Raw genomic sequence first — 25,963 nt, forward strand, 5'->3', positions numbered from 1 at the left:
TTATGTCAGGGGAATGGGCAGGACAGAGACAGAATGTAGTCAGAGACAATAAGACTGGCGGGAGAACTGGGAAGGGGGAGGGGATGGAGAGAGAGGGAAAGCTATCTGAAGTTAGAGAAGTCAATGTTCATACCGCTGGGGTGTAAGCTACCCAAGCGAAATAATGAGGTGCTGTTCCTCCAATTTGTGCTGGGCCTCACTCTGACAATGTAGGAGGCCCAGGACTGAAAGTTCAGATTGGGAATTGGAGGGGGAGTTGAAGTGCTGAGCAACCGGGAGATCAGGTAGGTTACGACAGACTGAGCGGAGGAGTTCAGCGAAACGATCGCCGAGCCTGCGCTTGGTCTCGGCGATGTACAGAAGTTGACACCTGGAACAGTGGATACAGTAGATGAGGTTGGAGGAGGTGCAAGTGAACCACTGCCTCACCTGGAAAGACTGTTTCGGCCCTTGGATGGAGTCGAGGGGGGATGTAAAGGGACAGGTGTTGCATCTCCTCTAGTGAGAGCCTCATTTATAATGGTACAGAGGAGATCCTAGTGAGACCCTCATCTATAATGGTATCAGGGAGACCCTAGTAAGAACTCATCTATAACAGAATCTGAAATAGTGGTAGCGCAGGAGAAACTTAACTCCAAGGTGAAATGCAATGTTGTGGTCTAATTTAAATCAGTCAGTGGCAATGGGGAGAGGTGACCAGAGAAAGGCATGACGGCAGTGACTCTGCCTTCCCTACAAAACATCTGGTCAATGGAGCTGAAACATTTAGGGTTTCAAAGCAACGTCCAGCTTTTGACATCCCCCTATCCCGATTCCCAGTGGCCAAAAGCAATGACCTGCTTCCCCCAAAACAAAGCTTACCAGACACTGTCGCCACACAATCTCAGGCTCGTTCTCATCAGGAGGTTGTATATCCAGGGTCCGTAATCGGTCTAATAACTCGGCCGCTTCTCTCTCCAGTTGCTCAGCCCTGGACTGGTACTCCAGCAAGGACTGCCGCGCCAGCTGCAATGGGCCTTCCGCCTGTCGACACTTCAGTTTCAGCTTCTCCCAGTCCGTCCTCAGTTTCTCCAGGTCTCTGACGACATTCTCCGCTCCTTTTGGGGATGTGTTCCGTATCACAGCTTCAGCTTGGGTCTGCAGATTGTCCAGCTCTCCTTCCTTGCTGCTGAGAGTGTCGCACAACTCCTGAAAACGTTTGGGATGAAGTTTACGTGAAGTATATGATTCGCTGCGGTTTTGAGTGTAGAAGCTGTAGATCGTCATGGCGTTTTGGAGACAATAACTCCAGAAATAACTATACTACAAAAGCAGCATTCTGCTTCTTCCCCCCCCCCCCACTGCCCATGGCACACAAACAACTCGAGCTCATCTGGGCAGGCCAGGGTGTGTTCCTACACCATGGGGATTCACATCCTACAATACGGCAGCAGGGAGGACACATACACAGAGGAGAATGAGGAGAGAAAGACCAAGGTACATGGATAGGAGAGGATCTGAAGGACATGGGCAGGTGGAACTAGAATAGATGGGGCATCTTGGTCAGTATGGGCAAATTGGGCCAAAGAGAAACACAGAAACATGGAAAATAGGTGCAGGAGTAGTCCGTTCAGCCCTTCAAGCCAGCATCGCTATTCAATATGATTATGGCTGATCATCCAAAATCACTACCCCGTTCCTGCTTTTTCCCCATATCCCTTGATTCCTTTAGCCCTAAGTGCTAAATCTAACTCTCACTTGAAAACATCCATTGAATTGACCTCCACTGCCTTATGTGGCAGAGAATTCCACAGATTCACAACTCTCTGGATGAAAAAGATTTTTCTCATCTCAGTCCTAAATGGCCTACTCCTTAATCTTAAACTGTGACCCCTGGTTCTGGACTCCCCCAACATTGGGAACATTTTTTCTGCATCTAGCCTGTCCAATCCATTCAGAATTTTATATGTTTCTATAAATCTCCTCTCATCCTTCGAAATTCCAGTAAATACAAGCCTTGTCGATCCATTCTTTCATATGTCAGTCCCGCCATCCCAGGAATTAACCTGGTGGCCCTATGCTGCATTCCCTCAATAGTAAGAATGTCATCCTCAAATTAGGAGACCAAAACTGCACACAATACTCCAGGTGTGGTCTCACCAGGGCCCTGTACAACTCCTTGCTCCTAAACTCAAATCCTCTCACTATGAAGGCCAACATGCCTTTAGCTTTCTTTACTGCCTGCTGCACCTGCATGCTTACTTTCATTAAATGATGTGCAAGGACACAATAAAGAGAAATTATGAAAATAAGGCCACAAAGGTGATTGATCAATTCACCTCCAAAGAAAATTGACCTGGAGACATTGCAAAATAGATTAAGGATATGATTAAGCTAGAGTGTGTTCCAAAAAGATTCACAAGAAAGTTGCCTGGATTGGAAGGCTTCAGTTGCATGGCTGGGTCTGTTCTAGCTGAAGCAAAGGAGGCTGAGAGGTGACATGCATCATAAAACAGTCCAGAGCAAGAATTTGCCCTTTGCCCCATTGTATTTGTGTTGAACATGACGACAAATGAAATTAATCTCGTCAGTCTGCACATGATCCATATCCATCCATTCCCTGCATATTTGTGTGCCCATCTATTAGTCTCTTAAACACCACTATCGCATTTGCTTCCACCATTACCTCTAGCATTATGTCAAGCATTATGTTCCATTTTGGTCACCCAACTGACAAGCTACACAGAGACTGAATGGTGGTAAATAAAATCCCACGATCAAAATCAAGGAGTGACAGAGCAACAAGTCTCCAATCTGTGGTGGGTGAGTGCTAGAATCAATTACAAAAGGCATCATAACAGAAGATTTAGAAAGCAGTTGGAACAGGAAAATACATTTTCCCCACCATGAGCCCAAAACAGGAACATAATTAATTCTTTGTTTGGTCATTAATTTAGAGACCAAAGAAATGGTATTTGTCCTCTAAAGAAGAAATGTCTTTGTCGGAGAAACAAGACTATGCAGCATCTGCAGTTTCTTGCACCTCCAAGTCCCTCTCGCTGTTTAATAGTCACCTCTTTACAGATACACATAGTTGTGAAGTTGAAAGCATTGTTTACCCGCAGTTCCCGGAGTGATCCATCCAGGTGATGCTTGCTGCTCTTGCGTGTCATGCAACGGTCGTACTTTTCTGTCATTAACTGCAGCCAGTTTTGGAATCTCTCCCAGTTGTCCAGATAAACCTGATGCTGCTGCACAATTCCTTCCAAATCCGTCACCTTTTGCTGAAATATGAACACGATTTGAAATCTTAGTGGATTCATTACACACATCAATCCAATTATTTATTTCCACAAGTAACCCCCCCAACTTTCAACCGACTTGATCAGATCCCCCCACTTCTATGAGTGAGTTGGAGGCAGTCACATCTTTCAAGGTGCTGTTGCCACCTCCCTTTCAACAGGCTGATGTTAAACTCACCGGCTCTGCGGACTCTTTCAATAGGTCAGCCCTTCCGAGCTATAACGTTAATTTTTTACTTTCTGATATTCATAGAATCACTCCGCACAGAAACAGGCTTCAACCCAACTCATCATGTTAAACAATCTGGTCAATTGTCTTATTTTTGTCCCAAATCTCTTTTAACCTACCTCTTGTAGATTAGTGTGTATCTATTAGATTAGAGATAGTGTGTATATATCATATATAATTATATATATATATATATATTACTAAATCTCTGTTCTTGACCGCTTTTGGCCGTCTGTGCTGCGATTTCCGAGAGAACGCCGCCACCTACGGCCGTCATTTTTGGCCACCTTGCTCAGAGCCCCCCTCCGCCGCATGTGTGCCGAGGATTTTTCCCATCGATGAAAAATGACAGAGATATTAATGTTTTTACAAAATTCCCCATTCTCTCTGCTGCCCCCGCTGGCGGCAGGGGGGAGGGACTATAAAACCAGGAAGTGGTGTGCCTCAATCACTCTTCAAGATGGAGGAAGGCAGAGGGTCACGTTTCTCTGAGCTGTGAATAACACTGAACACATGTCTACTCAAATGTGAGTACCCTTAGTGGTTCTAAAATGCTTGCAAAAAGTGTCTATTGGTTCTAAAATATTTGCAAAAAGTGTCTATTGGTTCTAAACCTTGCAAAAAATGTCTCTATTGGTTCTAAAATGCTTGGAAAAAATGTCTATTGGTTCTAAAGCTTGCAAAAAATGTCTATTGGTTCTAAAACTTGCAAAAAAAATGTCTATTGGTTCTAAAATGCTTGCAAAAAGTGTCTCTATTGGTTCTAAAATGCTTGCAAATGTGGGAGGGGGAGGGACTATAAAACCCGGAAGTGGTGTGCCTCACAGTCTCTTCAAGATGGAGGAAGGCAGAGGGTCACGTTTCTCTGAGCTGTGAATAACACGTCTACTCAAATGTGAGTGCCCTTAGTGGTTCTAAAATGCTTGCAAAAAGTGTCTATTGGTTCTAAAATGTTTGCAAAAAGTGTCTATTGGTTCTAAAATATTTGCAAAAGTGTCTATTGGTTCTAAAATGCTTGCAAAAAAAGTGTCTATAAGTTCTAAAATGTTTGCAAAAAGTGTCTATTGGTTCTACAATGCTTGCAGAATGTCTTTTTTGGTTCTAAAATGCTTGCAAAGAAATGTCTATTGGTTCTAAAGCTTGCAAAAAAATGTTTATTGGTTCTAAAGCTTGCAAAAAAATGTCTATTGGTTCTAAAGCTTGCAAAAAAATGTCTATTGGTTCTAAAGCTTGCAAAAAAATGTCTATTGGTTCTAATGCTTGCAAAAAATGTCTATTGGTTCTAAAATGCTTGCAAAAAGTGTCTCTATTGGTTCTAAAATGCTTGCAAAGGTGGGAGGGGGAGGGACTATAAAACCCGGAAGTGGTGTGCCTCAGTCTCTTCAAGATGGAGGAAGGCAGAGGGTCACGTTTCTCTGAGCTGTGAATAACATGTCTACTCAAATGTGAGTGCCCTTAGTGGTTCTAAAATGCTTGCAAAAAGTGTCTATTGGTTCTAAAATGTTTGCAAAAAGTGTCTATTGGTTCTAAAATGCTTGCAAAAAGTGTCTATAGGTTCTAAAATGTTTGCAAAAAGCATCTATTGGTTCTAAAATATTTGCAAAAAGTATCTCTTTTGGTTCTACAATGCTTGCAGAATGTGTCTTTTGGTTCTAAAATGCTTGCAAAAAAATGTCTATTGGTTCTAAATGCTTGCAAAAAGTGTATTGGTTCTAAAATGTTTGCAAAAAGGGTCTATTGGTTCTAAATTGGGACGACAGATGGCACAATGGGCTAAGTGTTCGGCTGGCGACCGGAAGGTGGACGGTTCGAATGCCGCTTGGAGTGCATACTGTCGTTGTGTCCTTGGGCAAGACACTTCACCCACCTTTGCCTGTGTGTGAATGTGTGTGAGTGATTGGTGGTGGTCGGAGACCCCGTAGGCGCAGAATGGCAGCCACGCTTCCGTCAGTCTGCCCCAGGGCAGCTGTGGCTACAGAAGTAGCTTACCACCACCGAGTGTGACTGAGGAGTGAATGAATAATGCGATGTAAAGCGCCTTGAGTATTAGAAAGGCGCTATATAAATCCCACCCATTATTATTATTATTATTATTAAAATGTTTGCAAAAAGTGTCTCTTTTGGTTCTACAATGCTTGCTGAATGTGTCTTTTTTGGTTCTACAATGTTTGCAAAAAGTGTCTTTTTTGGTTCTACAATGTTTGCAAAAAAGTGTCTCTTTTGGTTCTACAATGCTTGCAGAATGTGTCTTTTGGTTCTAAAATGCTTGCAAAAAAATGTCTATTGGTTCTAAAGCTTGCAAAAAAAATGACTATTGGTTCTAAAGCTTGCAAAAAAAATGTCTATTGGTTCTAAAATGCTTGCAGATAGTATCTCTATTGCTTCTAAAGTGTGTGTGCACGTCGTCTGTCTGTGCGTGCGTATGTATGAGTTGCTGTGTCTAAGTGTGTGTATGTGAGTGTCTGTGTGAGTGTTTGACTGTGTCTCTGTGTATGAGTGTCTGTATGTGTGTCTGAGTGTGTGTCTGCGTGAGTGTCTGAGTATCTGTGTGTGTGTGTGTCTGTGTGAATGCGTGTGTGTGTGGAGAGGTACTAAGAGTGCATGGGGGGAGATTGAGGGGAGATGGACTGAATGCGTGGGGGGGAGGGGAATGGCATGGAGCAGAGTGGGGGGGAGAAGGGAAGAGGGGTGACTGAGTGAACTGCCACCACCAGCTGTGAGTGACTGGGCTGCCAGCCCACCAGCCATGAGTAAGTGAAATGCCAGCCCACCAGCTGTAAGTGACTGAAGTGCCAACCCACCACCCATGACTTAGTGAACTGCAAGTCCAAAAATCCATTCAGTCCACAATGTCCATACTAGCCCTCTGGAAACCAGTTCCTTCAGTGCACAACAGCCTGAGTGACTGAGCTGCCCGGCCAGTGTGACTGAGCCGTATCTCACTGTTCCTGCTCTCGCCAGCACGAGGAACTGGAAGCAAACCGGAGATAACAACTCTGGAAGTCCTGCTTTTCAGCATTTTTCCGAGCTCTCTAAAGTCACGCTGCAGAATATTCATCCCCTTCTTTCCGACATCGTTTGTGCCGACATGCACTACCACTTCAGGCTGTTCACCTTCGCCCTTGAGGATTTTCTGCACTCTGTCCGTGACATCCTGGATCCTGGCACCAGGAAGGCAGCACACCATCCTCGAATCGCGTCTGTTCCCGCAGAAACCCCTGTCTGTACCTCTCACAATGGAGTCTCCAACTACAATGGCGTTGACTGACGTTCGCCTCTTTGGTTTTGGCTCAACAGCCCTTTTTGCTTCGTAAGCCCCGACAGCTTCCAAGTGGGTGAACCTGTTCACAAGAGGTACAACACCCGGGGACGTTTGTATTCCATGTTTCGATCCCTTTCTCACCGTCACCCACCTTCTCTCTTCCAGTACCTTAGGTGTAACAATCTTACTGTAGGACTTGTCGAGGAACGACTCAGTTTCTGAGACGAACCTGAGGTCATCCTGTGGTCATATAGATCAATGCCCTCACTGTAGGCAAGTATGTAAAATACTTTTCTCGCCAGTACGTGGTCATAGATTCAGAACTGGCTTACTAATAGTAAACATTGTTATGCCATAGTCACACAGTATGAAACAGGCCCTTCGGCCCAACTTGCCCATGCTGACCAACATGCCCCTTCTACACTAGTCCCACCTGCCTGCATTTGGCCCCCATCCCTATAAACCTGTCCTTTCCATGTACCTGTCTAAATGTTTCTTAAATGGTGTGATAGTCCCTGCCTCAACTACCTCCTCTGGCAGCTCGTTCCGTCAACCCACCATCCTTTGTGTAAAAAAAAAAACCCTTCAAGTTCCTATTAAATCTTTAAGAAGGAACTGCAGATGCTGGAATATCGAAGGTAGACAAAAGTGCTGGAGAAACTCAGCGGGTGCAGCAGCATCTATGAAGAAGGGTTTCGGCCCGAATTGGTGCCTATTTCCTTTGCTCCATAGATGCTGCTGCACCCGCTGAGTTTCTCCAGCACTTTTGTCTACCTCCTATTAAATCTTTTCCCTCTCACCTTAAATCCAAGTCCTCTGGTTTTTGATTCCCCTTCTCTGGACAAAAGACTCTGTACATGATTTTGTACACCTCTATATTATCACACCTCATCCTCCTGTGCTCCAATGAATAAAGTCCGAGCATACTCAACCTCTCCCATCCCGATAGCTCAGATCCTCGAGTCCTGGCAACATCCTCGTAAATCTTTTCTGCACCCTTTCCAGCTTGACAACATCTTTCCTATAACAAGGTGACCAAAGCTGAACACAATACTCTAAATGTGGCCTCAACAACGTCTTATATACACACAGTGCCCTCCATAACGTTTGGGACAAAGACCCATCATTTATTTATTTGCTTCTGTACTCCACAATTTGAGATTTGGAATAGAAAAAAATCACATGTAGTACAGGCCTGGCAGAGCATCCAGCTCTGGTGATGTCCCAGGCACCCAGCAACTGGGGATATCCATGAATCGCAGACTTCAAGCAGCCATTGCATGCAAAGGATATGCAACAAAATACGAAACTTTACTTTCATTTACATGACATTGCTGTATCCAAAACATTATGGTACCCTGAAATGGGGGGGGATTATGTATAAACACTGCTGTAATTTCTACATGCTAAAACCAAAATGTATAAAAATGGCCTTTATTATAATCTGACAGTGTGCACTTTAACCACATGTGATTTTTTTCTATTACAAATTTCAAATGGGGGAGTACAGAGGCAAATAAATAAATGATGGGTCTTTGTCCCAAACATTATTGAGGGCCCTGCAGATACATAGAATATTGACGCAGGGGTAGGCCATTCATTGTTTTATATGCAGTGTGGTGAGTGCCTGGAACGTGTGGTCAGCGTTGTGGTAGAGACAGACAAGATAGTGGTATTTAAGAGGCTTTTAGAAAGGCATATGGATATGCAGGGAATGGAAAAAAATAGATTTTGTGCACGCAGATGAGATTATTTTATCTTGTCATCATGTTCAGCACAAATATTTTTGGCCAAAGGGCATATTCCTGTGATGTTTTATGTGTGTGCTGTTGTGTGTGTGTGTGTGTGTGTGTGTGCTGTTCCATGCATGCTGTTGTGTGCGTGCTGGTGTGTGCGTGCTGGTGTGTGCGTGCTGGTGTGTGTGTGTGCTGTTCCATGTGTGTGCTGTGGTGTGTGTGCTCTTCCATGTGTGTGTGCTGTTCCGTGTGTGTGCTGTGGTGTGTGTGCGCTGTTCTGTGTGTGTGCTGTTACGTGCGCGCTGTTCCGTGTGTGTGCTGTTCCGTGTATGCTGTGCACTTCACTTGCAGCTACCTAACAAAGATACAAAAATCTCTTTCGGCCCCAGCTATCTCTTCCCCGGCTTCTCTCAGCTAATGAATACAGATCTCATCCACAATATTTCTGCGTCCCATGATATCTAAAATTGTTTCTTAATTTATTCATACAGAATCATGCAACAAGATTTGGGTAGTCATGGCAGTCGTGGTGGCACAGGGCGGTCACAGTGGAGCAGCGGTAGAGTTGCTGCCTTACAGCGAATGCAGCACTGGAGACCCGGGTTCGATCCTGACTACGGGTGCTGTCTATACAGAGTTTGTACGTTCTCCCCGTGACCTGCGTGGATTTTCTCCGGTGGGCTGAAGGGCCTGTTTCCGTGCTGTATCCCCAAAAAACTAAAACTAAATAACTTTGCCCGTCTGTTCCAGTTTTAGAAAGAGCTATCCTATCGTCTAAGGAATTCACTCACGGATCGGCTTCCATCACCTATCGTGTGTGATGCCCTGGATCCCAACACTGCAATGTGACAGTCTCCGTATGGATCTGGGTCTTGTGCTAATTACCTTAAACCTGTGTTCTCTGACCCTTCTGCTACTGAACATTTCTATCCATCTGGGAAACCTCTGCTCTGAACCATTCCAGCCCCAAGCCACTGAAATCCTCCATCCTGGAAAACCCTTCAGCACCCGCAGGACTTGACATACTTTCTGCTGCCAGAATTGCACAACATTTTCCATTCAGAATCTAAAACACGATTGAATAATGTTTTGTTAATGTCCCAAGCTGATCTTTGATAAACAGATGAACAAAAACTTGCACAGAAATCCATGCGGCTACACACCACTCATCGATCTCCACATGAAGCAGAGAAGCAAGGAATGTATCCTACCTTGGCTTTCATCTCAAGTTCCTCGTGATCCCGTTTTAATTTCTGTTGAGCTTCCTTATTGAGGGTCTCATCTGCAGTTTTGGTGAACAAGGACCCCGATTCCTGGAGAAGGCGCTCGAGCAAAGCTGTCTGGTTAAAGATGTTGCCCAGCAGAATTTTGTGATGGTTTAACTGAAGTTTCTTGTCCTTTAAGGTCAGTTGTGATTCAAGATCAGACTCCAGCTTCTGTTTCATTTTTACCAGCCATGCGAAATAGTCCTCCCTCGCCTTCAAGTACTCCGTCCAGTGCAACAACACCCATTCAATTCGACTGAAAGACATCGAAGAAACAAAGAACTGCAGATGCTGGTTAATATATAAAAATGACAAAGTGCTGGAGTAAATCAGCTGGTCAGGCAGCATCTCTGGAGAACGTGGATATTTATGTTTTCCACAGACGCTGCCCGTCCTGCTGAGTTATTCTAGCACTTTGTGCCATTTTGTGGAAGTGAGGAAAGATTAGCATCAATTTAAATTGGGCCCCTTTTTCCGACCCGATCGGAGTTAAAAACACCCAGTAATGAGCAGAGATTGGTTACACAAGGTTGTTTCTCGGGACAATAGGCAATAGGTGCAGGAGTAGGCCATTCGGCCCTTCGAGCCAGCCCCGCCAATGTGATCATGGCTGATCATCTCCAATCAGTACCCCATTCCTGCCTTCTCCCCATATCCCCTGACTCTGGTATTTTTAAGAACCCTATCTAGCTCTCTCTTGAAAGCATCCAGAGAACCTGCCTCCACCGCCCTCTAAGGCAGAGAATTTCACAAAGGAATCTCGCAAAGGGACAAAGGAGGCTAATGTGAGATTTAGTTATGAAGAGAAAGGGATTCAGGCGCCTGGATCTCATGAGTAAGATCTGTTTTTCAAGGGAATACATCTTGAATCTTTTAAAGACGCAGAGTTGAGGAATTCTTTCTACCACCGTGTAGCTGGATGTGAAGCCAATGTGCACCTCCTGACCATCATCATCGGTGGTCACTCGAAACGAGTATGACTGTCCTCTCCTCTCCATAGGGTCATCTACCTTTGGGTCTGCAGATGTCTGTAGAGGCCGATCTGCGATCCACACACCTTGGTGCAACGTGGGCAGTGGAGACCGGCGGTGGTTGGTGGTCGTCCAGCCCCCTCCTGGTCTCTCCATGCACACAACCCCCACCTCCCCCACATTCTGCACTCCGTAGCTCCTCATTCAGAAACAAGCCAAGATCTGCTCTGCTTGTTGGAACATTGAAACTTTTCAGTGATATCTATCAAATGACCTTGAGAGCAAACATTTTACCAGATTCTTAAAGTGAGCCAGTCACTGCAAATATCCCCAGATTGTGCGAGACCACTACTGTAATGTATTCATACATATTCATGTGTATGTTAATGAGTTGGTGTTCATTATAAGCAGGGAATGTTGGGTAATAAATCTCTCTCTCTCATGATCCAGGCAACCAGTGTGTAAGTAGTGATTCATTCTGCCGTCCGGAATATAACATCTACCTGTGACAATGCACCATGTTTGTCTGTGTATCTTCCCACGCTGTTTTAATCTGTTTCAATGCCCTGTGGATCTCATGCTTCTTGTCATCACTGTTGTCCTCCAGAAGCGAATCTGCCTTCACCTGTACCAACTGTATCCACATTCTTCCTTCAGGTTCCTCAGCCAAGATTTCCTGTCCAACAGAACAAATGAAGTTACTGATTAACTCTTGAGAACTAGGCTGAGTCTAGTAGGTTACATGCATCATAGAACAATGTAGCACATGAACAGACTCATGGTGCACATGGTTTGTGCCGAACATGATGCCAGCTTAAACTAATAGAAACATAGAAAACAGGTGCAGGAGTAGGCTATTCGACCCTTGGAGCAAGCACCACCATCCAATATGCTCATGGCTGCTCATCCAAAATCAGTACCCCGTTCCTGCTTTCGCCCCATATCCCTTGATTCCGTTTGCCCTAAGAGCTAAATCTAACTCTCTCTAGAATACATCCAGTGAATTGGCCTCCACTGGCTTCTGTGGCAGAGAATTCCACAGATTCACAACTCTCTGTGTGAAAAAGTTTTTCCTCGTCTCAGTCCTAAATGGCCTACCCCTTATTCTTAAACTGTGACCCCTGGTTCTGGACTCCCCCAACATCTGGAACATTTTTCCTGCATCGAGCCTCTCCAATCCCTTAAGAATAATATGTTTCTATAAGATTCCCTCTCATCCTTCTAAATTCCACTGAATATGAGCCCAGTCGACCCATTCTTTCATCATGTGTCAAGTTCAAGTTTGTGTTTATTGTCACTTAACCAACTAAGGTACAGTGAAATTTGAATTACTGTACAGCCATACAGCGTGACAAGAAGACAATACACACTGTGATGGAAGGCAATAAAGTTCAGTCATCTTCCTCTTTATTCACCCGTGGTCGGGGCACTTGCCGTTGCCGACAGTCCGATGTCCAAGCCCTCTCGTCGGGGTGATCGAAACACCGACGTCGGAACAGATTGGAACACTCCGCGGCACGGAGCTCCTGTGTCGGCCTCTTCTTACCGGAAACCATGAGCTTTACGTTGTTAAAGTCCCCGCGGTCGGAGCTCCTCTTCTCACGATCATCGGTAAAGGATCCCCGGTTCCGCGATGGTAAGTCAGCTCTGCGCCCGCGGCTTGAAGCTCCGGGCCGGTCTCCAGGAAAGGCCACTCCACTCCAGCTTGTTAGGCCGCGAGGGGGCGGGGGGGGGGGGGGGGGGGCGGCGGGGCGGGGGGGGGGGGGGGGGGCGGAGGGCGGGGGGGGCGGAGAGGCGGAGATGCGACACGGAGAAAATCGCATCTCCGTCGCGGTAAGTGACTGGAAAAAGTTTCCCCGATCTCCACCCACATAAGACATACTAAGAAACATTAAAACAAACATTCAAAACATACTTAAAATAATAAAAACATAGTAGGCAAGGCAGCTACAGAGGTGGCGCCACCCGGTGGACCCATCCCGCCATCCCTGGAATTAACCTGGTATTGTGAAATGTATTGCGTTTTAAATAGGATTGTAAACATTAGACCTTGGTTAGATCTGTAGAAATAACTTTCTTCCCAGTATGGAAAATATGTTTTGTTTGTATGAATTGTGTGATCGTTATATTATATGTGCCTCTTATATTTTGAGGGGTGGTCTCTGATAATTGAGCCTACTTTTCTGTGGTTTCACTTTGTTGAAATGAAATGATTCTAAACAAAGGTAAAAACCATGAGGCAAACGAGGGTTGTAAAAGAGGCCAGAGAGAGGGGGGGTCATGTGAGTACAACTGTTGTAAATCACCGGAAGGATTCAGGTGATTGGTTACTAGTTTTCCATACCCTCTGTACCGCTGTCTAATACCTATATAATGCCTTGATTTTGTACCAGAGTCACTAGTTCCCTGGACCTGCCCCGGAGCTGTTAGCTCTGTGTTGGAGGGTTCAGAGAATTATCGCAGCGCTGCAATAAAGAATCGATTTCGACAGCAACAAGTGTTTGTCAAGTTTTCTTGAAATTAGATTGACAAAGAATCAGATTCATCAGATTTATCTGCATTTGGAAAGGAAAGGACGGATTAAGGATAGTCAACTTAGCTTTGTGAGTGGGAAATTGGGTCTCATAAGTTTGAGAGGTTCTTTTGAAGAGGCGAGCAAGAGGATTGACGAGAACAGGGGAATTGGTCCTGTCGACATGGACTTTAACAAATCCCATGTGTAAGCGGGTCCAGAAGGCTAAATCATATGGGGCCCAGGGTAAGCTCAGAAGGCCGAATGGCCTACTCCTGCACCTATTGTCTAAGCTAGATTATGAACTTGGCCAGCGAGCGTCTGGTTGGCCTGTTGCTTTTCAGATTGGAGGCCTATGTCAGTTGTGTGGGATAGGAAACAGTGCTGGGTCCACTGTTTTTTGCTTTGGATGAGAATGTTGATGGCATGGTTAGTAAGTTGGTAGATGACAAACATAGCGTGGTGTGGTGGACAGTGAAGGCAGCCATCCAAAGTTACAAGATCTAGATCTGTAGGTAAAGGAGGTAAAGGAATGGTAACTGCAATTTAACCCCAACAAGAGCAAAGTAATTCATTTTGGTATGATAAACCAAGAATTACACAGTAAATGGCAATGCACTGGAGCAGAGATACTTCAGGGTACATAGTTTGTCAAAGGTGGTGAGGCAGGTAGACAAGATGGTGATGATGGTGTATAACATTTCATAAGTAAAGTGATAGGAGCAGAATTATCCTTTCGGTTCATCGTGTACTCCATTCAATCATGGCTGATCTATCTCTCCCTCCTAACCCTATTCTCCTGCCTTCTCCCCATAACCCCTGGCACCCATATTAATCAAGAATCTAAATAATCTCTGCCATAAAAATATCCATTTAAAAGCCATTTGGTCAGTTTCATTGATAGGGAAGGTTTGTAGGGAAATGGACAAACACAGGAAAATGGGCTAGCTTGTTTGGCACCGATGATTTGGGCCGAATGGCCCATTTCTGTTGTGTATAATTCTGAGAAAAGACTGCTTCAACATCCCCTAAAGACAGGAGACAATTGTGACAGAATCTACACAGGCTGTGAACCATCTGCCCATGAGAGATGACCATGGTTCCCAAACCATCATCCCATCAAACAAACACTGATAGTCGTGTTTAAGAAGGGAACTGCAGATGCTGGAAAATCGAAGGTACACAAAAATGCTAGAGAAACTCAGCGGGTGCAGCAGCATCTATGGAGCGAAGGAAATAGGCAACGTTTTGGGCCGAAACCCTTCTTCAGACTGATCTTCACAAATGTTGCTCGACCTATGCAAAGTTGGTGCATTGTGATTCTTACACCCAGCAAGCAGAACTCGAAGAATAAACACTGGTTCAAATATTAGAAATTACTTCTTTGGTTTGGTGTACGCTGGATACATTCATAGAGAGGAACACAGAATCCAGGGGAAGCTTCACATTAACCAACGTTAACTCCTCCTCACCTCAGTCTCCTTCAGCCTGGCTTCCAGAGCTTTCTTTGATCCTTCAACATTGTCAGTGACTTGCAAACGTTCCTGGATTATTTTCATCCAGGACTGAGCTTTTGTGAAGCAGGTTTCAAAATCCTCCTCTGCTCCCTGCATAGCCATTTCAGCGATGGGAACTGTGGAGAGAAGCAGATCACACTTAGAAAATGACACACACCAACCAGGTATTGCAGTAAGTGGCTCACATCCTGGGGCGGCTTGCAATATCCAGAGCTGCTTCCTGTGCTCTATTCTAAGAACAGCAACGGACTGCCAATGTGCTAATCTTCAGAACTATCGTGGAGCAGGGGAGCAGCATCCGCCAGAGGAGCAAGCAGGAGGTCCTGGGGACCACACTGGGCTGGCTGCACCAAGGACAGGTGGACCAGGGTAGCCCGCATGCCTGGGGACAACACAAGGACCTGCACCAGACTTCAACCTAAACCAGAACACAATGCTGGGCGTTCAGATCCACACCGATACTGTCAACCTCACCCCCTTCACTCCCCACAGTCACGTCCCAACTCCACAACATCCCCAAACCCCAGCTCGGCTGCTGCTCCCACCCCTCCCACTGGATCCGGGTGTAAGACCTGTTGTTCGTCCTGCACATCGCGTTCCCGCAGCCCGACCTGGATCAGTCACTGTGTTCCACACTCCTCTCACCTTCCCCCCCCCGCCCCGCGTCCCCCCCCCGTCCCCATTGACGGCCCAACATCTCCCCGCTCCATCCCGGGCCGGGGTCGGGCGGGGAGGCGGCCCGGAAGCTTCGGGAGTAGCCGGCGCCTCCTCTCCCCCGGGGTATCCTCTGATGCCGGGCACCGCACTCCGCTATCCCGGTCCCCGGCCTCACCCAATCGGCGTCCCGGCTCCCGGCCCTCCTGCAGCCCCCGCCCAGCGCGGCCCGTTCCCGCGACCTCTCGTGAGGCGTCACCAAAGATCCTATAGCAGAGCTACAGGATCTTTGGACGTCACCGCGTCCTCTCCGTTCGGCGTCGGGCGTTACCGCACTCTCTCACCGCCCGGCGTGGGGCGTCACCGCGCGCTCTCTCTCTCTCTCTCTCCGCCCGGCGTGGGGCGTCACCGCGCGCGCTCTCTCTTTCTCTCTCTCTCTCTCTCTCTCTCTCTCTCTCTCCCACCGCCCGGCGTGGGGCGTCACTGCGCTCTCTCTCTCCGCCCGGCGTGGGACGTCACCGCGCGCGCGCTCTCTCTCCGCCCGGCGTGGGGCGGGGCCAGGGAGATACAGGGAACTGCAGGCGCTGGTTTGCAAAAACAGAACAAAGTGCTGGAGTAATTCAGCAGGTCGGGCAGCATCTGTGGAGAACATGCAGATGATGTGTCTGGTCGGAGCCCTGCTTCACCTACTGATGGGGGCGAGAGTTGGGATGGAGGGGGAGTAGCAGGACATGGCCCGCCACGTATGTAAAGTCAGAATGATACAGTGTATCATCGGCCCAACTTTCCCCACACCGGACAACATGTCCCAGCCACACCGGGCACACCTGCCTGCATTTGGTCCATATCCCTCCAAACCTGCCCTATCCATGTACCTGTCCAACTGTTTCTTAAACGTTGGGATGGTCCCAGCCTCAACTGCCTCCTCTGGCAGCTTGTTCCATACACCCACCACCCTTTGTGTGAAAAAGTTACCCCTCAGATTCCCATTAAATCTTTTCCCCTTCACCTTAAATCCCTGCCCTCTGGTCCTCGATTCCCCTACTCTGGGCAAAAGACTCTGTGCATCTACCCGATCTATTCCCCTCAAGATTTTATACACCTCTATAAGATCATCCCTCATCCTCCTGCGCTCCATTGAATAGAGACCCAGCCTACACAACCTCTCCCTGTAGCCCCCACACTCTCGCATTATTGTCCACAGTTACTGTCTCTATAACACTATTCTGCATCAGTTGACATTCTTTAACACAACTGCTCTCTGGTGTGAAGAAGGATCCCGATGAAACGGCAGCCATCCTTTTTGTCCACAGACGCTGCCCGGCCCCCAGTTACTCCACCACTTTGTGTCTTTGGGGCAACCCGGCACCTGCACTTCCCTGCCCGGACAGGGCTCCGCGCATGCGCGGGGCTGCCGTTGCTGTGGAGACGCGGCCTAGTGGAGTCTGACCGCCCGCCCGCCTGTCTGGCCTGCGGCGGGATGGCCTGCATAGCGGCCGAGCGCGCCCGGAGAGCCGGTGACCTGAGCGCGGCGGGGAACATGTCCGAGCGCCCGGACCCGGCAGGTAAAGCGGCGCTGGTCCGCGGCCTCCTGCTGCCGCTCGTCACCGCGCTGTCGCTGCTCAGCCGCTTCTACCGGCTGTCGGAGCCGCAGCACGTCTGGTGGGTGACGGTGTAGTGTGGGGGGGAGACAGGCTAGTGTGGGGGAGACAGGTGTAGTGTGGGGGAGAGACAGGTGTAGTGTGGGGGAGACGGGTTAGTGTGGGGGAGAGAGGTGTAGTGTGTGGGCGAGACAGGTTAGTGTGGGGGGGGAGACAGGTGTAGTGTGGGGGAGACAGGTGTAGTGTGGGGGGAGACAGGTGTAGTGTGGGGGGAGACAGGTGTAGTGTGGGGGGGGCAGGTGTAGTGTGGGGGAGACAGGTGTAGTGTGGGGGAGACAGGTGTAGTGTGGGGGAGACAGGTGTAGTGTGGGGGGGGCAGGTGTAGTGTGGGGGAGACAGGTGTAGTGTGGGGGAGACAGGTGTAGTGTGGGGATAGACAGTTATAGTGTGGGGGAGACAGGTGTAGTGTGGGGGAGACAGGTGTAGTGTGGGGGGAGACAGGTGTAGTGTGGGGGGAGACAGGTGTAGTGTGGGGGAGACAGGTGTGTGGGGGGAGACAGGTGTAGTGTGGGGGGAGACAGGTGTAGTGTGGGGGGAGACAGGTGTAGTGTGGGGGGGGCAGGTGTAGTGTGGGGGGGACAGGTGTGGGAAGAAGGGGAGACAGGTATAGTGTGGGCGGGGAGGGAGGGGAGACCTTGGCGGAAGTGGGGAAAGCTGGGAGAAATTTGGTGAAATAAACCTGGGACGTGGAACCCGGGAGGGGGTAGATGTAGTGTGGGGGGAGAGGGAGACCCAGGGAGGGCAGAGAGACGGAGGGGTGGGGGGTAGAGAAGGTGGAGGTAGAGAGGGTGTGGGGGGTGGGGTAGAGAGGGGGGGGGAGGGTAGAGAGGGTGGGGGTAGAGAGGGTGGGGGTAGAGAGAAGAGGGGTGTAGTCAGAGGAGGGGGGGGGGGAGAGACCCAGGGAGAGATAAGAAAGAGAGACACAAGGGGAGGGCAGAGAGACGCGGGGGGTAGGGAGGGCAGAGTGGGGGGGGGGGGGGGAGATGGGTGGGGTATTCTGAGGGATAATACACACATGACAATATGGACAAGAGCTGATTAATGGTTTTGTACTTGGGATATCGCGTATCACGAATCTAATTGAGTTTTTTTGAAACTGTGACCAAAATGGTTGATGATGGCAGAGCTGTAGAAGTTGTATATATGCATTTCAGCAAGGTATTTGACCGGGTTCTGCTTGGTTGGCTGCTTTGGAAGGTTAGATCACATAGGATTCAAGGAGAGATAGCTGAATGGATAGAAAGTAGACACAAAATGGTGGAGAACTCAGCGGGACTGGAGAGAAGGAGTGGGAGACGTCATGCTAGGCTTTGTCACATCCCCACCTCTAGGTAGAGAATTGGCTTCACGGAAGGAAGCAGAAGGTGTTAGTAGAAGGTTGTTTTTCGGACTGGAGACGTGTGCCTGTGGTCACAGTTGCTCTTTGACACCTATATCAAAAATTTGGATGAAAAGGTACAAGTTTGCAGATGACACTAAAGTAGGTGGTATTGTAGATAGTGAAGATGGTTGTCAAAAATTGCAGCAGGATCTTAATCAATTGGCCTGGTGGGCTGAGGAATGGTTGATGGAATTTAATACAAGTGTGAGGTGTTGCATTTTGGCAGTCTAAAACGGGCAGGACCTACACAGTGAATGGTAGGCCTCTGGGTAGTGTTGTAGAGCAGAGGGATCTAGGAGTACAGGTGCATGGTTCCTTGAAAGTGGCATCATAGGTATATAGTGGTCAAAAAGGCATTTGTCAGTCAGACTATTGAGTGTAAATATTGAGTATAATTGTTATAAATGTTGAAATCCCCGCACATTAAAACTATCCTACACCAGGGACAATTTTTACAAACCAATTAACCTACAAACCTGAATGTCTTTGGAGTGTGGGAGGAAACCAAACTTCTCGGAGAAAACCCACGCGGTAACGGGTAGAACATACAAACTCCGTACAGATAAGCACCCGTAGCTAGGATCGAACCCAGGTCTCTGGCGCTGCAAGGCAGCAACTCTACCGCTGCGCCACATGTTGCCAGGACTCGAGGGCCCTAGCTATTGGGAGAGGTTGAGCAGGCTAGGACTTTATTCCTTGGGGCACAGGAGGATGAAGGGCGATCTTATTGAAGTGTACAAAATCATGAGAGGAATAGATCAGGTCAATGCACAAAGTCTTTTGCCCAGAGTAGGGTAATCGAGAACCAGAAGACATAGGTTTAAGGTGAGATGGGAAAGAGTTATAATGATTTTGACACAAAGGGTGGTGGGTACATGGAATGAGTTGCAGGAGGAGGTAGTTGAGGCAGGTACTAGCATAAAAGACATGTGGACAGGTACATGTACAGGATAGGATGAGAGGGTTACTGGCCAAGTGCATGCAGGTGGGACTAATATAGATGGGGCATGTTGGTTTCTGTTGACATGTTGGGCTGAAGGACCTGTTTCCATGCTGTATGACTCCATGTATGACTGAGTTTTTTGTACACACAGAGTGATGTGTGCTAGAAACACGCTGCCAGGAATGCTGGCGGAGGCAAATATAATCGTGTCATCTGTCAGGTTTTCAGATAGGCACATGGATATGCTGGGAATGGAGAGATATGAATCGCATTCAGGCAAAGGAGATTATTTCTACCTGGCATCATGTTCAACACAGATATTGTGGACCTAAGGGCTTGTTCCTATGCACTTCCCAAAGTCCATTACCTCAAACTTGTCCTTGCCTACCTTTTGTTTAGTTTAGAGATACTGCGCGGAAACAGGCCCTTCGACCCACCGGGTCCGCGGCGACCAGTGATCCCCGCACATTAACACTATCCTACACACACTAGGGGCAATTTTTACATTTACCAAGCCAATTAACCAACAAACCTGTACGTCTTTGGAGTGTGGGAGGAAACCGAAGATCTCAGAGAAAACCCACGCAGGTCACGGGGATAACGTACAAACTCCATACACACAGCACCCGTAGTCGGAATCGAACCCGGAACTCCGGCGCTGCATTCGCTGTAAGGCAGCAACTCTACCGCTGCGTCACCGTGCCGCCCAATGTATCCTTAGACAAGCTTTCTCGTTGTTTGACCACTAATTTTAGTCTCAACTGTACTCTTACTAATTATACCCTAAGCCTACAGACTACCACAGCAATTTCTGCTGTATTTCCTTCTGTAAAGATTTTATTTCATTCTCCCAGTACATCCATTTCTTGTATTGATCCTGATGACAAGACTTCCCACAGTCACTTCTGAAATGCATCCCTTCTTTAAAACAAATACTGTATGGCAGAGAATAGGAACATACCATTGTTGTTATTTTGTTTCAGAGGGAAATAGGGAATATTTAAGAAATTATTGGGGGGGTGAACTTCTCATCAGTGGGAGGAAGCTATGGACACACACTGGCCACACACCTATCTCACCACTGCCATCAGGAAGAAGGTACAGGAGCCTGAAGACTGTAACGTCCAGGTTCAGGAACAGCTGCTTCCCCACAGCCATCAGGCTATTAAACACAACGAATAAGCTATGAGCTCTGAACTGCAAAATACTACATTATTATTTGTTATTTACACTATATTTGTTATTTATTGAGCTTTTTCTTTTTTTTCCCGTTATATACAATGTTTACATATTCACATAGAAACAGAAAATAGGTGCAGGAATAGGCCATTCGGCCCTTCGAGCCTGCACCGCCATTCAATATGATCATGGCTGATCATCCAACTCAGTACCCTGTACCTGCCTTCTCTCCATACCCCCTGATCCCTTTAGCCACAAGGGCCACATCTAACTCCCTCTTAAATATAGCCAATTAACTGGCCTCAACTACCTTCTGCGGGAGAGATTCCAGAGATTCACCACTCTGTGTGAAAAAGGTTTTCCTCATCTCGGTCCTAAAAGATTTCCCCCTTATCCTTAAACTGTGACCCCTTGTTCTGGACTTCCCCAACATCGGGAACAATCTTCCTGCATCTAGCCTGTCCAACCCCATTAAGAATTTTGTACGTTTCTATAAGATCCCCCCTCAATCTTCTAAATTCTAGCGAGTACAAACCGAGTCTATCCAGTCTTTCTTCATATGAAAGTCCTGACATCCCAGGAATCAGTCTGGCGAACCTTCTCTGTACTCCCTCTATGGCAAGAATGTCTTTCCTCAGATTAGGAGACCAAAACTGTACGCAATACTCCAGGTGTGGTCTCACCAATACCCTGTACAACTGCAGTAGAACCTCCCTGCTCCTATACTCAAATCCTTTTGCTATGAATGCTAACATACCATTCACCTTCTTCACTGCCTGCTGCACCTGCATTCCTACTTTTAATGACTGGTGTACCATGACACCCAGGTCTCGTTGCATCTCCCCCTTTCCTAATCGGCCACCGTTCAGATAATAATCTACTTTCCTGTTTTTGTCACCAAAGTGGATAACCTCACATTTATCCACATTATACTGCATCTGCCATGCATTTGCCCACTCACCCAGCCTATCCAAGCCACATATTCTGTTGTGCTGCAGCAAGTAAGAATTTCATTGTCCCATCCGGGACATATGACAATAAAACACTCTTGACTCTTGACTTGGAAGAGGATCCTTAAGGATAAGATCTGCATTCATTTGGAAGAGAATTGCCTTTTTAGGAACAGTCAGAATGGCTTTGTCAGTTCATGTCGTACGAACTTGATCGAGTTTTTTGAGGAGGTGACAGGTGATTCAAGAGGATAGGACAGTAGAGTATTTGACAAGGTCTCTCGTGGAGGTGGTCTGGTGATGGATGGGGCCTCTTAATTCCTCTTCCCATTTCCCACCTACCTGACTGTTCACTTACCTAAAAATGGATATAGGACCATTGGAACCATTTTGGGTCTGTATTCCTTGGAGCTTAGAATGTGATCTTATTCCAATATATAAGATCGTAAGAAGGCTCAACATGGTAGATATTGAGAGGTTTCAGTTGGAGTGTCATAAATAAGGGCACAGATTCAAAATAAAGGGTAGGTGTGCAAATCTCTGGAATTCTCTGCCGTTGAGGATGGTGCAGATCAGATCATTCGATATATTTAAGGTGGAAATAAATAAATGCTTGTAGGAATAGAGTTATGGAGAACTGACAGAGAAAAGTTGAGGGCAGCATTGATCAGCCAAGGAGACACACGAGGCTACAAATGCTGGAATCTACCTTTTAGATGTTAAGTAAAATGCAAAATGCTGGAGGAATGCAGTGGGTCGAGCAGCATTCGTGGAGTAAATGGACAAATGATGTCTTAGGTTGGGATTATTCTTCAGATTGATTAACCTTGATATTGAATGGTGGAGTAGCTTTGAGGGGCCTGGCATTATTTTCTTGTATTCTTATTCACAACTTTAAAACCTTTGAACTATCTATTTGTGCTGCCACCTTGGGTTCTATGAACATACGTCATGATCCCTTTAGTTTAGTTTAGAGATACAGTATGGAAACAGGCCCTTCGAGTCTGCGCTGATCAGCGATCCCTGCACACTAGCACTATCCTCCACACACTAGGGACATAAACAGGCAATGGGCTTTTGTACCTAATGGATCACCACCATTATTCTCTACCCCCCTATACCAAGCTAATTTAGGATTGCAGTTAGACACAAAATCATGGCGTAACTCTGCAGACCCGACCCGAAATGTCACCAATTCCTTCTCCCCAGAGATGCTGCCTGCTCTGCTGAGTTACTCCAGAAGGATGAGAGGGAATCTTATTGAAAGCATATAAGATTATAAAGGGTTTGGACACGCTAGAGGCAGAAAACATGTTCCCAATATTGGGGGAGTCTAGAACCAGGGGCCACAGTTTAAGAATAAGGGGTAAGCCATTTAGAACAGAGAAGAGGAAACACTTTTTCACACTGAGAGTTGTGAGTCTGGAATTCTCTGCCTCAGAGGGCGTTGGAGGCCGGTTCTCTGGATACTTTCAAGAGATATCTAGATAGGGCTCTTAAAGATAGCGGAGTCAGGGGATATTGGGAGAAGGCAGGAACGGGGTACTGATTGGGGATGATCAGCCATGATCACATTGAATGGTGGTGCTAGCTCGATGGGCAAAATGGCCTACTCCTGTACCTATTGTCTATTGTCTAATTTTGTGTCTACGGTTTAAACCAGCATCTGTAGTTTTATCCAACACATTAGGATTGCAGGTGATATATTGCCTAATGAGAATTACTCTGGGAATCTGCACACAGGGCTATTGCTTAATTGGTCTGAGGGACAGCACTCTCAGTTTGGAGACCAATACCTGAACATTCTCCAGGAAGACTGCAACATAGAAACATAAAAAATAGGTGCAGGAGTAGGCCATTCGGCCCTTCAAGCCTGCACCGCCATTCAATATGATCATGGCTGATCATCCAACTCAGTATCCTGTACCTACCTTCTCTCCATACCTCCTGATTCCTTTAGCCACAAGGGCCACATCTAACTCCCTCTTAAATATAGCCAATGAACTGGCCTCAACTACCTTCTGTGGCAGAGAATTCCAGAGATTCACCACTCTCTGTTTGAAAAATGTTTTTCTCATCTCGGTCCTAAAAGATTTCCCCTTTATCCTTAAACTGTGACCCCTTGCCCTGGACTTCCCCAATATCGAGAATAATCTTCCTGCATCTAGCCTGTCCAACCCCTTAAGAATTTTGTAAGTTTCTATAAGATCCCCCCTCAATCTTCTAAGATTGCCCTGCATTTGCCCACTCACCCAGCCTATGCAAGTCACCTTGCAGCCCCCTAGCATTCTCCTCACAGTTAACACTGCCCCCCCAGCTTCGTGTCATCCGCAAACTTGGAGATGTTGCATTCAATTCTCTCGTCCAAATCATTAATATATATTGTAAATAGCTGGGGTCCCAGCACTGAGTACCCCACTAGTCACTGCCTGCCATTCTGAAAAGGACCCGTTTACTCCTACTCTTTGCTTCCTGTTTGCCAGCCAGTTCTCTATCCACATCAATACTGAACCCCCAATATGTTTGTATACTAATCTCATGTGGGACCTTGTCGAAAGCCTTCTGAAAGTCCAGATATAACACATCCACTGGTTCTCCCTTATCCACTCTACTAGTTACATCCTCGAAAAATTCTATAAGATTCGTCAGACATGATTTACCTTTCGTAAATCCATGCTGACTTTGTCCAATGATTTCACCACTTTCCAAATGTGCTGCTATCCCATCTTTAATAACTGACTCTAACAGTTTCCCCACTACCGATGTTAGACTAACTGGTCTGTAATTCCCCATTTTCTCTCTCCCTCCCTTTTTAAAAAGTGGGGTTACATTAGCTACCCTCCAATCCTCAGGAACTACTCCAGAATCTAAGGAGTTTTGAAAAATTATCACTAATGCATCCACTATTTCTGGGGCTACTTCCTTAAGTACTCTGGGATGCAGCCTATCTGGCCCTGGGGATTTATCGGCCTTTAATCCATTCAATTTACCTAACAGCACTTCCCGGCTAACCTGGATTTCACTCAGTTCCTCCATCTCATTTGTCCCCTGCTATTTCCGGCAAATTATTTATGTCTTCCTTAGTGAAGACAGAACCAAAGTAGTTATTCAATTGGTCTGCCATTTCCTTGTTCCCCATGATCAATTCACCTGTTTCTGACTTCAAGGGACCTACATTTGTTTTAACTAATCTTTTTCTCTTCACATATCTATAAAAACTTTTGCAATGTTGACAGCTTAGGAGCAATGTCTTACACTGATAAGCATCTTCATTTTTTCCACATTCTCCATCCCCCTTGTCTCTGTTCATACTTTTTTATGCTCATAAGGTAGCTTTGGCAGAAAAAGTAAAGGAGAATCTTAAGAAATTGTACAAGTATACAGTATTAAGAGTAAAAGGGCAGGCCAGGAAGCTGTAGGCTGGTGTGCCTGACATCAGTGGTGAGAACGTTACTGGAGGGGCTTCTAAGGGACAGGATCTACCTGCCTTTGGAAAGGCAAGAACAACACAGCCACCAAAACTGTGTGTGTGGGAAATCATGTCTCCCAAAGAGATGAAGAGGTGACAGGGGATTGAGGGAGGCCAGGGTGGTTAATGTCAACATGGGCCCATGGTAGGCTTGTTGAGAAGGTTGGATGAAATGGGATGGAGAATCAACTTGTTAATTGGATACAATATTGGCTGAGTGAAGAAGCCAGAGGGTGGTAGTGGGGGATAGTTATTCAGATTGGATGCCTGTGACCATGGTGTGCAGCAGGGATCAATGGTGGTTCCACGGTTGATGGCAATGTTGTTAACATGGTTAGTACATTTGCGGATGACTCTAACATTGATGGTATAATAGACCGTGAAGACGGTTATCTAAGATTACAACAGGATTTAGATGAACTATTTAAAAAACTTCAAGCAGGGCAGGACTTGCACAGTAAATGGATGGGTTCTGGAGAACAGATAGATCAAGGGGTGCAAGTACATCGTTCCCAGAAAATGGTGACACAAGTGAGCAGGGTGATGAAGAAAGTGTTTGTTGGTCAGGGAATTGATTACAGAAATCGAGACGTCATGTTACAACAATACAGGGCTCTCATTTAACTTTTTTTCTCTGTTTCCAGCCGGGCCACCTAGGCAGCTTTTTAGGTTGCCAAATGACAGTTTAGGTGGTCATTTAAGATGGCTTGCATGACGCATGCGATAATGTGCTTCGACGAAGTGCGTAATAACCAGTCGGAATTATGCTCAATGAAGCATTCACATATTATTTCTGCTTCAAATAAAGTCACAAACTAAAGTTCACCAATCAAGACATGATATATACCACAACGACATGCAGCAAAATTATAATACAGTGTCTCAACTCTTTTTACACGTTGCAATGAATGCAATTTCTATTATTTCTTTCCAATTCCAAACAAAAATGTGGT

The 25,963-nt window shown here is 46.6% G+C and overlaps 2 protein-coding genes across 8 annotated transcripts in view; one reads left to right on the top strand and one right to left on the bottom strand.

The window, feature by feature from the left end:
- Positions 1 to 25,963, bottom strand: part of syne3 (spectrin repeat containing nuclear envelope family member 3) — a 49,399-nt gene that overhangs the window by 21,410 nt on the left and 2,026 nt on the right. The window contains exons 1-6 of one of the 5 annotated variants that reach the window (XM_033027453.1): positions 15,606 to 15,769; positions 14,729 to 14,889; positions 11,248 to 11,420; positions 9,720 to 10,029; positions 3,099 to 3,263; positions 862 to 1,188 (exon numbers count right to left, since the gene is read on the bottom strand). In XM_033027453.1, coding sequence (XP_032883344.1) covers positions 862 to 1,188; positions 3,099 to 3,263; positions 9,720 to 10,029; positions 11,248 to 11,420; positions 14,729 to 14,875 — 1,122 coding nt within the window. In that variant the 5' untranslated portion in view covers positions 14,876 to 14,889; positions 15,606 to 15,769. Of the gene's footprint in view, positions 1 to 861; positions 1,189 to 3,098; positions 3,264 to 9,719; positions 10,030 to 11,247; positions 11,421 to 14,728; positions 14,890 to 15,318; positions 15,411 to 15,605; positions 15,770 to 25,963 lie in introns of those variants that run through there. The other 4 variants (XM_033027456.1, XM_033027454.1, XM_033027455.1 and 1 more) reach the window with 4 other exon arrangements.
- Positions 16,047 to 25,963, top strand: part of pomt2 (protein O-mannosyltransferase 2) — a 47,839-nt gene continuing 37,922 nt past the window's right edge. Inside the window, exons 1-2 of one of the 3 annotated variants that reach the window (XM_033027452.1) lie at positions 16,047 to 16,170; positions 16,741 to 17,089. In XM_033027452.1, the coding sequence (XP_032883343.1) occupies positions 16,908 to 17,089 (182 nt within the window). In that variant the 5' untranslated portion in view covers positions 16,047 to 16,170; positions 16,741 to 16,907. Of the gene's footprint in view, positions 16,171 to 16,530; positions 17,090 to 25,963 lie in introns of those variants that run through there. The other 2 variants (XM_033027449.1, XM_033027451.1) reach the window with 2 other exon arrangements.

The sequence above is a fragment of the Amblyraja radiata genome, chromosome 9, assembly GCF_010909765.2.
Source record: "Amblyraja radiata isolate CabotCenter1 chromosome 9, sAmbRad1.1.pri, whole genome shotgun sequence".
NCBI lineage: Eukaryota > Metazoa > Chordata > Chondrichthyes > Rajiformes > Rajidae > Amblyraja > Amblyraja radiata.